General features: G+C 34.4%; 1 protein-coding gene across 1 annotated transcript in view; it reads right to left on the reverse strand.

The window, feature by feature from the left end:
• LOC127872424 (uncharacterized) overlaps positions 1–1,001 on the reverse strand; it is a 36,321-nt gene extending 35,320 nt beyond the window's left edge. The window contains exon 1 of the mRNA XM_052415754.1: positions 810–1,001. Within this exon, the coding sequence (XP_052271714.1) occupies positions 810–1,001 (192 nt within the window). The remainder of the gene's footprint in view (positions 1–809) is intronic.
• Positions 1,002–13,471: the final 12,470 nt, after the last annotated feature.

Here is a 13,471-nt window from a genome sequence, read left to right on the forward strand (position 1 = left end):
CTTTGAATGTCTATTACACATCTATAAGATTGGCCATGCATGTTTGTTAATTGTGTTATTTTATGTATTATATTGTACATGTCATGGATTAGACAATTAACTTTGGAACTCTCGGGAACTTCAAACCGTTTTCACACCAATAACCAACACTATGATGGAACATATTTTAAAATTCAGATATTTACAGACGCCTATTTCGGTGCATATATTTTTGGTTTGTGATCACAAACGCACACACACACACACACGATACATACATTAACAACGAATATCAGAAACTGCATTAGAACTTAATATACATTGTACTATCTTATCAAGTTATTATTCAAGAATAAACATATAGACATTTGCATTCAAGTATGTAGCATACAAGTTGTGCAATCGAGTTTGACTTCAGCAATTTTACCTGCATTGCAAAATGCGAACGCACATCAAACTGAAATCATCTAGCTCGAATTTCAGTTGCAATAATCCAACTCCCAGCTATTGAACTGTACGTATGTACTCTATTAGCTGAGAGTTTTCAAAAAGAACTAGCCTGAATTTGAATCCCGGGCCCGCCTCATTAGTCATTGTCTTAACACCTCTGCAGTAGGGTAAATACCAGTTAAGAACGTGTACTTAGCAAAATAGTGAGAGGGCTAAATGTCCGGTGTAATGAGCATGTGAAACCGATAAAAACAAACAAACGAACAGCAAAGCAACATGGGTTTTTAAGCAAAGTAACATGGGTTTTTAACACACCTTATCCCGGCAAATAATTTGGTCTCACGATAAAATTTAATTCTAAACATTTAACAAACTCATACCTTATCATTGTAGATGTTCTTTCGTATGCAGACGAACAGCAGCGCAACGAGAGTGGTGAACACGCCGAACCCAGTCACGAGCAGAAGCGTCTCCCAGCGTTCGATTGATGGCGCGAGACCTTGTCGTATGGTCGCGTTACCACGTTGCAGAAGATTCTGACACGCTGTCGTGTTTAAAATGTACCCTGGCATATTTGTCTTATAGCGTTTTCCGTTTGTTACTTGAATGCCTTTGCTGTGTGTTCAGAAATCTTCTTAGCAGGAAGATTTAAACCTATCTGTTGGTGCACTGACGGAAAGATGGTTTGTTAATGTAGTTTTACCAGTGCTGAAATTGCTTCAACGATTCAATTCATAATTATATAGTCGAGAATCTTTCGTTTATAAACCGTGTACGGCAGAATTATGGCCTTCAGTATTAGCAAGTCAGTAACACTTTTTCGAAACCAGCGTAAAAAAAAGCATCCGAAATTCATACGATTGAATATGTTCAACTCAGTTATGAGCAATACACATATATAAAAACATTTAATGAACCACCACAAATTGTAAAACAAATATTTGAAGCGATAATTTATGTAATCAGCCGTTATATACAATTACATATAATGCATCGCCACAAATAGCAACAAATATATTTGACGCAATCATAAGGAATGAAAAGTTTGATACACATGACTTAAAATTTGCTGCAACAAAGCCGATTCTTTGCATGAAGCTTATGTTTCATGTAAACCTTAAAAGCGCATTTGCAAAAAAAATATATGATGTATTGTAAAACGTCCCACCTATTAAAAAAACATATATGCTACGGAAAAATAATTTCCTAACAAATTGTCACTTTTTTCCATCCACTTTCAAACTGAATGACGTTAGTTTCGACAAAATACTTATAGTTTATTTAAATGTATAGAACTAATTATTTATTATATATTTCACTGGTTGAATGTCTTTATTTTTCTAATTCCATCAGTGTTTCCTTTGTGTTTCTAACACATCGTTACATGTTTGTCAAATTGTACATTCTTCATGCCTTATCGAGTACTATTTAATAATAACTAAACCGTAACCGTTGATCTCTTATCAATCACGAACAACCATAATTCCTCTATTATTGTTACATTTTAATACTCAATCCCATTATTATCGCTTAATATCAACATCGCCACGCAATTCCACCTTGCACAGGACACGGTTATAGAGGCTGTGAACGCTGGCCTGAATTATTGACAACGATCCATGAGTGCCGCGTGCCACAGAATTAACAGTCACTAGGGGAATTCGTCATTGACAAAAGGCGTTGTCAAGCAGTTTGAGTGAAAGGAAAACAAAACTGTTGACAAAATAACATTCATACCAGTTTGATGTCTGCTTCTAAATGTAGTAAAACATTCCGGCTTACATTTATATGCTGTGTTAATGGTCTACGATTTATTAAAAAAAAATCTTCTTTCGAATGCGCTGTCGATGCGTATTCATTAGAATTACAAGTTTCGAAAATCGAATTTCAATGAAAACATGATTTAAAATTTCAAACGTATATATGGTTTCAGCTTGTTTTTGTGTATGTTTTGTGTCGCTGGGTTGTTGCTGTTGTTTTGCTTGTGTTTTTTTTAAGTCACGAACAACAAAGATGATAAAACAATCCAAATGTGAATGGGGAGGGGTAAGTTTTAACGACCCAGCTATAAAGAAAAATATACTTGGAAGACCGTCGATTGCGTATCGCCATTAGGCATTAGGAAATCCTGATTCAATATGTGACTAACACTTCAAATCACAGCACATTTTTTGTGTGCGATCCAATAGGTTCCGTTTTGTTTGAAAAGGTTTGAATATGAAAATAAAAATAGCAAAGTAACGGTTACTTTTTTAATATTTAACATTACGCATTTATGCCTAGCGTCTAGAAAAAAAGGCCTTGGCAAACAGCGTAGACCCAGATGAGACGCCGCATGATGCGACGTCTCATCAGTGTCTGCGCTGTTTGCTTAAGAAATATTCTAAATATTGAAATAAATATGCTAGACATCCCTATTTTTTTAATAAATTGATCCAGTTTAAATGGATGGGAGAGTCCACTAGGCTAGTCTCATTTATAAGACGCGCAAAGAATTTAGAGATACTTTTTATATGGGCTAAATTCTTTGGAACGCTATATGCCTATTGCTGAAAGATTGTGGAACACTGGACGTGACCTTTTTCATCGAAAACACACATGTTCCCATGCAGTTGCCGACAAAATGCAACTGGATTCGTTAACAGACAGTAAAAGCAACGAGATTACACTACTAACCGATCTCATGCTCGGCTAATAACTTTAATATTCAATTAAATTCGACTTTCTCGCTACATGTCTGTGTTTTGCTGTCATATTTTGTCGATCGAATACTCGGTTCTAAAACGCCATATCATTGGCCAACACAATGAGAACAACCAACCAGATGACGCGTTATAAAATTAAAATGGTGTACATGTGTAGATGAAACACCGAGTGACATATAGCGAGAAAGTCAAATTTAATTGAATATTAAAGTTATTAGCCGAGCAGGAGATCGGTTAGTAGTGTAATCTCGTTGCTTTTACCGTCTTTTAACGAATCCAGTTGGATTTTGTCGGCAACTGCATGGGAACATTTGTGTTTTCGATGAAAAAGGTCACGTCCAGTGTTCCACAATCTTTCAGCAATAGGCATATAGCGCGTTTCATACCTTATGTATATATAATACCTAAACGAGGGTTATTTTTTCAAACTGTGTATTTTTGTCAATATTCGTTGTTGAAAAGTCAAACCATACACAATAGGTGTACATTTAACGATCTGGACCCCCTGGGGAAAGCTCAGGGGGGGGGGGGGGGGGTAGGGTCCCGGGAGGGGGGGCAAATTAATGATACTGCTGCCTGTGATAAAAACAATATCCTGGAAAGAGAAAAATAATGCCTTTGAATATCATTCGTACTTTCGTTTGACAACTGATCATGCATGTACGGTGTGAATCTAAATTTAGTTTTAGTACAGATTCGTTCATACGACACAAAGACAAAAGTTTTAAGGATCATTTTAATTTCCTGCAACGATATCTATTCATACACCACAAAAACACTAACTCCGATCCTATTAACAAGACAGTTCCGCTAGGCTTAGAGGACTGCGACAGTCATGTAAAATATCGAATAAAATATTGTTTTTTACAACTGGTAGCATGATGAGTTGCAGATAATTGGTAAGTTACCACATTTTAACTTACTCTTTAGTGTTAATTCTGTTCAGCTCAATTTAACAGTGAAATATGCGCATAATATCACTTTAAACGTATTTATTGCATCAAATATGCGAAGGATTGGATTACAATTTTTGCAACATATCTTTATCCTCTCCCAGATAATTATATAACATAAATTGCTAAAATACATTATTTATAGTTCAGGACCACAATCGGTTAGAACGACATAAACACAGATTAATAAACTGGAAAAAATATAGCGTTTCATTATATTAAAGCGTTTCATCCTGTCTTATCATGTACTACTTTTCTTTACAAAAATCCTGGGTCTTCTGACTTAATGCAATAAGCAAGACAATAACTCATATACTAATATTTAAATGCTTAAACACACAAAAATATGCAAAAAAGAATATATTAATTTTAAGCTCTCGAACTTTTAACTTACAAAGGTACATACACAGCTGTGGCATATCAATAATTACCAGTGTCCTATAATTAAAAAAGTGGCAATACATTTTAATTTGATGTCTTAATGTGAGTTGCATGAAATATTGATTAGATTGAAATAAATTATAAAACGTAAAGCACAGTAGATCTATCAAGCGTTATTAAAGAAATAAATATTTTATCTGAAATCGTATATTATTAAGATTAATGACAGCGTGTAGGTAAAAGTGCTGATGGACTTGCTATAACATGGCGACATTTTTCCAGCTTTTCGATTGTAAGCCTTGATCTGTCATTCACTCATACCATCATTATAAGTAGAATACTTTATATCTGAAGGCTTCTAAAATGAAAAAGATTACTGCCTGGTCTTTGATGTGAATGTTGCTATTCATTTCCAGCAATCCATATTTTATTTCCGTCCATAGATGTGTCGTGCTTTGGATGGTCACCTGATTATCTGCGACTTCATTTTAATCATATTTATTAAGCCCGGTTTTCTCAGAGACAGACTTTAAAGGGGCCTTTTCACAGATTTTGGCATTTTTTTTAACTTATTCATTAAATGCTTTATATTGATAAATGTAAACATTGGATCGTAAAAGCTCCAGTAAAAAATCAAGAATAAAATTAAAAAAAGGAAAAGAACATTGCCCGGAGCAGGTTTCGAACCAGTGACCCCTGGAGTCCTGCCAGAGTCCTGAAGTAAAAACGCTCGAGCCTACTGAGCTATTCCGCCGAATACACATACATACCGTATTTTATACATTATATAAGCAATCTTCGTAGTTGCACAAAATTTAACGACAAAAACAGAACTCTCCAAATTATTCAATCGTTACGCGTTGCAACGCTTTATAATTTTTAGGTTTTAAAATCGTCAAAAGATGCATATAATGGCTATATTAGAGCACGGTAATTGTTCAGTATTACTGTTTCCTCACAAATATCATAACTAAAACGAAAATTTGCGAATCTGAAACAACTTTTTTCAATTTTGTAAATTTACCAAAGCGTGAAAAGATCCCTTTAACATAAACTTAACGAGACATGTATGTTTAGTTGAGTATACGGGAAATAAGATCCTCTTCTTGTATATATGAAGAGAAGACACGACATAATGTTGATCAAACGGATGAAAGGTATCATATTTTATTTAAAGGTTTTATATCAATAATGTATACAACGTCAAATTCGATATTATATCGCACATAATGAATCGTTTGTTTTGAAACTGCAACACAAAGAGGTACACATATTATACGTTTCTACTTCGTGTATGCATAGTATTCATCGAATATATTAATCACAAGAGATACATTGACATATTGGTACTCGTTTAGTCCATTATAATATTAGCTTCTATATACTGATGTCATGGAAAGCGAACGCACATTTCAATTAAATGTCCCACAGGTATGTATACAATTTATCGTGCCTATATTATAAATAATTGCTAGCGGCTTAAATTGAATGCTTTAATTCGCGTTAATGACACACTTCTCGGCAAGTTAAATGTTTATACACTTAAAAGTCTAGCAATAATGTCCATCAATAACAACCTATGACACTATGTCAATAAGGCACGGTGTAGAATCTACTTTAAGCTTTCTGCCGTAAATTATTAACATACTAAATGATTAATGAATAACATGAATTTGAAAATGTTTCATCATTTAATGTAGTGAGCATTTATATTAATTTATAATGTATATATGTACTCGTATCTATACTTTCGATATTGGTGACCGAGTGAAGGTAAAAGTACTGATGATTATTTTATAAGATGGCACCATTTCGCCAGATTTTTATTTACAGCCTTGTACTATCATTCACCTGCAATATATTTTGCGCCAAACATTTCACACACATTATTACGTCCGTTGTGGCTTTGGTCATATACTATAATAGTTGATGCGTATATAAAAGTACATTGCTCTGCATTGACCTATTTACATAGTTGCACTCGCACCGCTTTTCAGTAGTTGTAGACGTTTTTAAGGCTCGCCTGGAGTTATATATAGCCAATTTAAGATTTAACAAAAAAAGACATTGAATGCGTTTTTCCGACTGTTTTCATAAAAATGCTTTTAAATTTACCTGATGGTGTACCCGAAGGGTGTACCCTGTTCATATATGAATACTACATCAGTTTGAATTATGGTATGTATGCAGTAATTCGTATCCTCGATATTGTCCTATTCCGTGTGTTCAGATGCTGCCAGTGACACATTTACGTACCATTGTTTTATCGAAACCAGTTTAAGACATTTCGCGTATTTTGATTTTAATTTATGTTTATATATATATAAAAGATGCTTACTTGTACGTTCATCAAGCGTAAGTTCTGCAAGTAATTATTACTATTTAGATACCTAGTATTCACACGAAGACTAACTTTATATATTTTATTGACGGCAATGTTTATCATCTTAACTACACGATTGGTGGTTCCACTTTTATGATACTGATCATATGGAAGGCAATGTATTCCCTGCCATAAACAAAGGACTGCATGTTAAAGCAAGACTTCTCTCCCGCTGGTACAGCTGAAGTTTCAATTTGTGTAAACTTGAATAATACAAAAGTTCTATGTGTTTTGCGCTTAAGCAGAAGCTCGTATACCCGTGTGAATCATAAATGTAGAAATATTTCAAGTCTTCGGTGGTAGACTTTTGTTTTGTGTTTACACACTTTTAATATCGCAAATTTTAATTATAAACCATCATTTAACTCTCTTTCACTAGAACCATATATTTCCCGCATATTACTATATTAATATCCGTTACAGTTCTTTGAATGTTATGATTAACTGACGCAAGAATGAGATGCCTATTATTGTGCTTTTGGTCTGCCATGACATGTTTCCAGAATAATTGTCGAGTTCCAGAAAATATTTGTATTTGAAACATTTATTTTTATATCAGAAAAATTTTCACATAAGACTATATACATTCATTGATCAATCATTGAAACGCTGACAATGCGATAGTTGCTTGTACATTTTGTATTAAACTCTTCAATATTTTCAAACACAAAAAAGTCATCGCTTCTAAATTACGTCATCCGATCCACTTTTACTGTTTTTGTCTACATACATAGGTCATCGGGTTTATATCGTTAAACTTTATTAATATTTTTTTTTCTGACGGGCGTTTCTTGTTTGATTTGATGAACAAGACATGGTTTATGAAGACTTTTTAAATGATTGTTTGACGGGAGTAGATACAACCTGCAAAGCGCAAACATGCGATACCCAATCAATAAGGTCAACAAAACAAAAGGAAGACAAGCCTGAAAGTTCAGGACTTCAAAGTCAATGTCCTAACTTTGTACTATGGGCATGCAATAAATCAATTAAAAGATCTTCAAAAGTTCTAATATTTTGATCCATACATTAGCTGTATTTTTTAGGCGAAAAAGGCAAACAAAAGGCCCAGCTGTAATACCGTCTTCGCATTCAGCCCAGCTACAAGACACTAATGGGTTCTCTGGGATGTTTTATTTGTTCGAGATGGAATACTATTTAAGAAATTCATAATACAGAACTAAACTGATGAGCACTTGCAATTTGTTGCTCCCTTTGTCATGAAAACTGATGTTATTTTTTAACACCGCAACTCTGTAATTTCAGGTCATTTAGGTATTAAAAAGACTTTGGAGAAAATTCGACAAAGGTATTTTTGGTATGCAATGAAGACTGGTGTCATTTTGTATGATATAATTATTTTGCTGCAAACAAAAGCCCAATGAAAAGTCATAGAGCACCTATGTGTTCAATTATTACTGGTGCACCATTTGACGTGCTTGCCACAGACAATCTTGGTTCATTGCCACTCACTGAACGTGGTAACAGATATATTATGGTTCTTACTGATCTTTTCCGTAAATATGTTGAAGTGATAGCTGTCACTGACCAGAGTGCAGACACATGCGCATGTTGCATCCTCAACGAATACATTTCAAGATTGGGCTGTCCACTAAACATCCTACGTGATCAAGGTCTCAATTACGAGAGCAAAGTCTTCAATGAGTTGTGTAGAAAGCTTGAAATAAGATAAGGACCAGTCCAAGAAACCCACCGTGTAATGACCAGACTGAGCGTTTTAACAAGACTTTGGTGCGAATAATAAAGGCATAACTTTGTGGAGAACATGACCAATGGGATAGGAATCTAGGATGCCTCGCAGGAGCTTATAGAGCGACACCTAGTTAGTCGACGACTTTGACCCTTAACCTTCTTACCATTGGCAGAGATGTCCGTTTGCCATCAGAGTTGGTGTTCGGCAGGACAACAACGTGCGACAATAACATTGTTACATCTTACGGAGATAATGTGGATTGGCTGCGATCAAGGTTTTAGAACGCACATCAGGTAGCAAGGGATTGCCTTGGGACATCTGCCAAGCGCAACAAGGCATTCTATGATGCCAAAGTATCAATATAAATTGACACCACTGGTGATGTTGTTTGGTGTCTAAATTAAGCAAAAAGCATGGAATATCAACGAAGTTAGAACGAACATATGATTGCCCTTTCCTGGTCAGCAAGAACATTTCAGAAGTGAATTTCAAATTGCAACTGGACAAGCAATGAAATGAAAAAAATGTTCATCATAATAAACTCAAGCCATATGCAGGAGATCAAGTGCCAAAATGGATTCTGAAAAAACAACGGAAGTTGAAATTTTAAACAGTGACATTTCATACTGTGTTTCAGTATATGTTTGTATGCAGTTATAAAATTTGTTTTAATAATGTACATATGTGTGAGCCAACATTGTTTCATTGCATTAGAGGAAACAGAGAAAAGGATTATATTGTTTATCTATTTGTGTCTTAAAAATGTGTATTTTAAAACTGTGTAAAAATATTTTCACCTAAAACATCACAAAAGAAACATAACTATGGAAAAATCAGCTCTTGTAATGATGGTAACAAGTAAAGTCAACACAAGAAAACAGTATTTGTGATTGAATAGTGCTTATATACTGATTTAAGTTGTCAAGTTTAAATGTCAGGGAGTTGTTTAAAGTCTTAAGAACGGGTATTCAATGTCTTGAATAGGGAAAGATTGACCTTAAGTATGGTCGGGAATGATTCACCATGTGTGATGGGCAATGAGCCAGGAACCGATTGATAGAATGCAATGGATAAGTATAAGAACGGGTTTTGAGTCTGACAAAATAGTCATAATCAAGTTAACTGTGTAACAGAGAGCACAGCAGTGAATTTGAGCGCTGTTGATATTTCGGATTGGAATTTTCTTTGCCAGTGGAATGATTCAGTTTAATTGAGTGTTAAAGCATTGAAGTGTGCAAAGTTTATATTTTGGAGAAAAACAACATGTTTCTTATTTATTTCAGTTGCAATCTCACAGTCATCCATCATGTCTTAATCCTTCTTCAGCGGTCAACGGCGTCGCGCTTACCAATGTTTTTTTAAATGCTACCACCGGATGGATAAGATCTACATAGAGGCAAAGTACCGTGTTTATAATCATTTTCTTCAGGAACACATGCGCCTCAATCAAGCCCCGTTCAACTATCGCCTATGCCTATTCAGATGCTTCAAACAAGAAGAACTTGAAAAACATGTCAGCAGTTTTCGTAGACATCAACTCGTGCTCCAAAAGAAGAACATGCCAGACAGTCCTGATTTTCTTGTCTCCAAATCGACGCCATATTCCATAACAGACCGCGATTTTGCTCTGCTTTCTGTCGAAGAGAGCAAGCGTCACTGGATCTCGATCTCAAAAAAGACATCCTTTCTCAAACAATGCAGTCCTACCTTCCATAACTTAGTCCCATCAGCAACTTTCCTCTCTCCCCTTTACTGCAGACCATTTCACCAGCTCAGCTGACCAGAGTGACTCGGCTTCAAAATAATGCACCTGCACCAACCTATCACATACATCAACCTTTCTGATTGCGTTGGCCCTCTTCAACAACTTATGAATGTCCTTGGAAAATCAACCTATTGAACATCAGCTCCAAATCAATTCTCTCCGTCAAACCCTCCACCGCCTAACACCGAACACATCCAATTGTCTCCTGCAATAAAACATGAATCATCTTTGATCAACCAAGAAGATCCCCTGAACTCTCTCCCAACCATTGATGAACGTTGCGCCATCGCCCATGAAGCAGCATCTGACACCAGCAGTTCTTCGTCTCATCCTCTTCATCATCATCAGCCATATCCACCTCTTCTGCTGCAAGACACAAGGAACTCATGTCTGTATTATCTCAAATCAACATCAACTTAAAGAATCTTCATTCGGACATCTACAAAAATATCAGTTCAATTACGATTTCACAAGAAGCATGACAGAACTTACTGACCTTCTCCGCAATCAACACCCAACCTGCTGCCGACCTTCCCCCACCAACATCGTTTCGTACAGAGAACACCCACAACAACCATCATCACCATCCAGACCACTCCACATCCCAAACTTCCACCATCCGTCATCAACGCCGCGACAGATCTCCATTGCGATCCAGGAATAACGATTCAAGACATGACAAGGAAACCATCGAGACCGACGATTTGTGAACCTTAAAATGTATTCGATAAGTTCAATGTATTGATTAAAACATTGGCACAATGTCATTTGACTTACAGATTTAACATGGGTTACCATCTTTAAAAAGCTATGCTTACTCAGGACAGTAATTAAGTTTAACTCGTGCCTTAAATTATCTAGTCATTTTTAGAAGGTTAAATAATTATTGAATTATAAATTTTTGAAAACGAATGCATGTTGACTAATTAACTTTGGTATTTAAGTTTATATTGGTATTCAAGACTTTCTTGAGAGTAATTTCTTATGTATGTAAAAGTATTGCTGAACTAGTCAGTTAAATAATTTACATTATCTGATCTTAATTACTTATTGGTGTACATAGACTATTGGGCTTTATACGATTGTCTTTACAGCATTTGAATATCATTGACTGGTCTAATGTATGCAGTGTGTTTAGACATCACACTAAACAATGTGTTGTAACTTAAAATCACACAGTTCAAAGTGTTATGCAATCTATTGTTATAAATTGTTAATTGATGTTGTTGCTGAAAATGAATTATAATTTAAGTGCTTTACAGGCAAATTTAAAGGAGGACCTTTAAAATTGTATGAGGGGTAAGGTCATGCTCTAGATCGATCATTTAAACATGACTTTTTGTGTACATGTGCACGTACACTTTAAGTTTTTAGTGTTAGAATTTTGAAACTAAAAGACTATGTCACTGTTTGTTTAATGCTTTTATTAGATGCTTTGAGGTAGTTAGATCTGATAACAGCCGATGACTACCTTTTGCGCTTCTTTCTTATTAGTAATATCCTTTTTAAATGCCTCAGTGTATTAGCGTCTGTTCATATGGCCGCCATTTTGGATAAACAGGAAGTTGATTTCCTGATGCTGATATAATAGCATTCTGGGTAGTTTACACTGACTACAGTATTTTGACAGGTTAGTCATATGAAATAATATCCTTAAAACTCATAATCAAAGAATATTATCTAATAAAAAGGTAATAGTATTCTTTATAAATTATTTATTTATTTAATTAATATGTATTTGACTATTGTTTAATTATATAATATTGTCAGAAAAATCTTTTTTATGACGAGTGACATTTACGGTGTCAAGTAAACTCAAATTCTAATGTGCGCTCTTGTGTGCTTTACTGATCGTTTCGTGTGCGCTTTTTAAACACATTTTTTATGTGCGCTTTTATGTTAATATTGCACAATGTCATATGTGCTCTTCTGGAGAGTATAAAAGGCCCTGAAAATTATAATTTAAGTACTCTGGACTTTGATTTCCTAAGTGTGAAACCTATTTTATTTTATTATTAAGAAAATACATTTCATTCAAATTATAAAGATTGGCTATCAAAATTAAGGCTACATAAATAAATTTATTTGTTTAAGGTCATATTAAATAGAGAATGCAAATACTTACTGCTCTAACTGAATTTGAATACTACTGCAATTCTATGATGAATTACTTATGAATTACATGCCTTGTTGGAGTTATATATATTGAAAGTTGTCATGTATTTCTTTTCTACAATAAATTGTAGAAAAGTTATAAATCTTGAGTTTACATTTATGAACTATCACAAGGAACCAGGGCCAAATAGTTTTCTTTAGTTCTGTTTATCAAAGTCCATTTTTTGTTCCATGTCAAAGTGAAAATATGAAAAATGTGTTAAAGAAATCTGACAAAATTAAATTAGACAAGAATCACAGCTACCGCTCGGCTTGTGACAATATCGTTAAAATTTATTAATATTTTCTCTCCGACGGGCGTTTCTTGTTTGATTTATGTTTTTAGCAGTCACATAAACAACCAAGCTATGTAATATGGATCTTTTACACCCAATATTGCTGTTTCTTCATGTATTGGCACGATGATGATCTGAAGTATTACCTATGTGATGCTATATTCTTAAATTTAGAAGATGAATTTCATTTTATATGTATATGCCGCTGTTACACTGATTTAAGAAAAAAATATATCAGCCGTACATTTTATGTTAGGCCATCAGTATTTAAATTAACACAAGTTGTTAGTATCATGTGATAGATTAGTTATTTCTAATGTATGTTATATATCAAAGAAGATTTAATTATAAGAAATTCCATCCTTAATAATATCGTTTAATAGAGTTCATCACCCCCTAGATAGAAATTCTGTGTTCTCTCCATCGGTTGTGTTTATTTGTATTTGTATTTTAAATTGATTATATATGTTATGTAATACTAGATAGAAATTCTGTGTTCTCACAATCGATTGGGTTTATTTGTTTTATTTGTGTAGTATTTTTAATTGACTATATATGTTATGTAATGCTTTATTGTTATTCGTAGTCACGTGACAGAGAATCATGTGTATATTTGTGTATTAAGACGATATACTTTTGTATAACTCTGAATAAAGTGTCTGTCTGTCTGCTATATTCTTAAATCTTTTTT

This window comes from Dreissena polymorpha, chromosome 3 (genome assembly GCF_020536995.1).
Source record: "Dreissena polymorpha isolate Duluth1 chromosome 3, UMN_Dpol_1.0, whole genome shotgun sequence".
NCBI lineage: Eukaryota > Metazoa > Mollusca > Bivalvia > Myida > Dreissenidae > Dreissena > Dreissena polymorpha.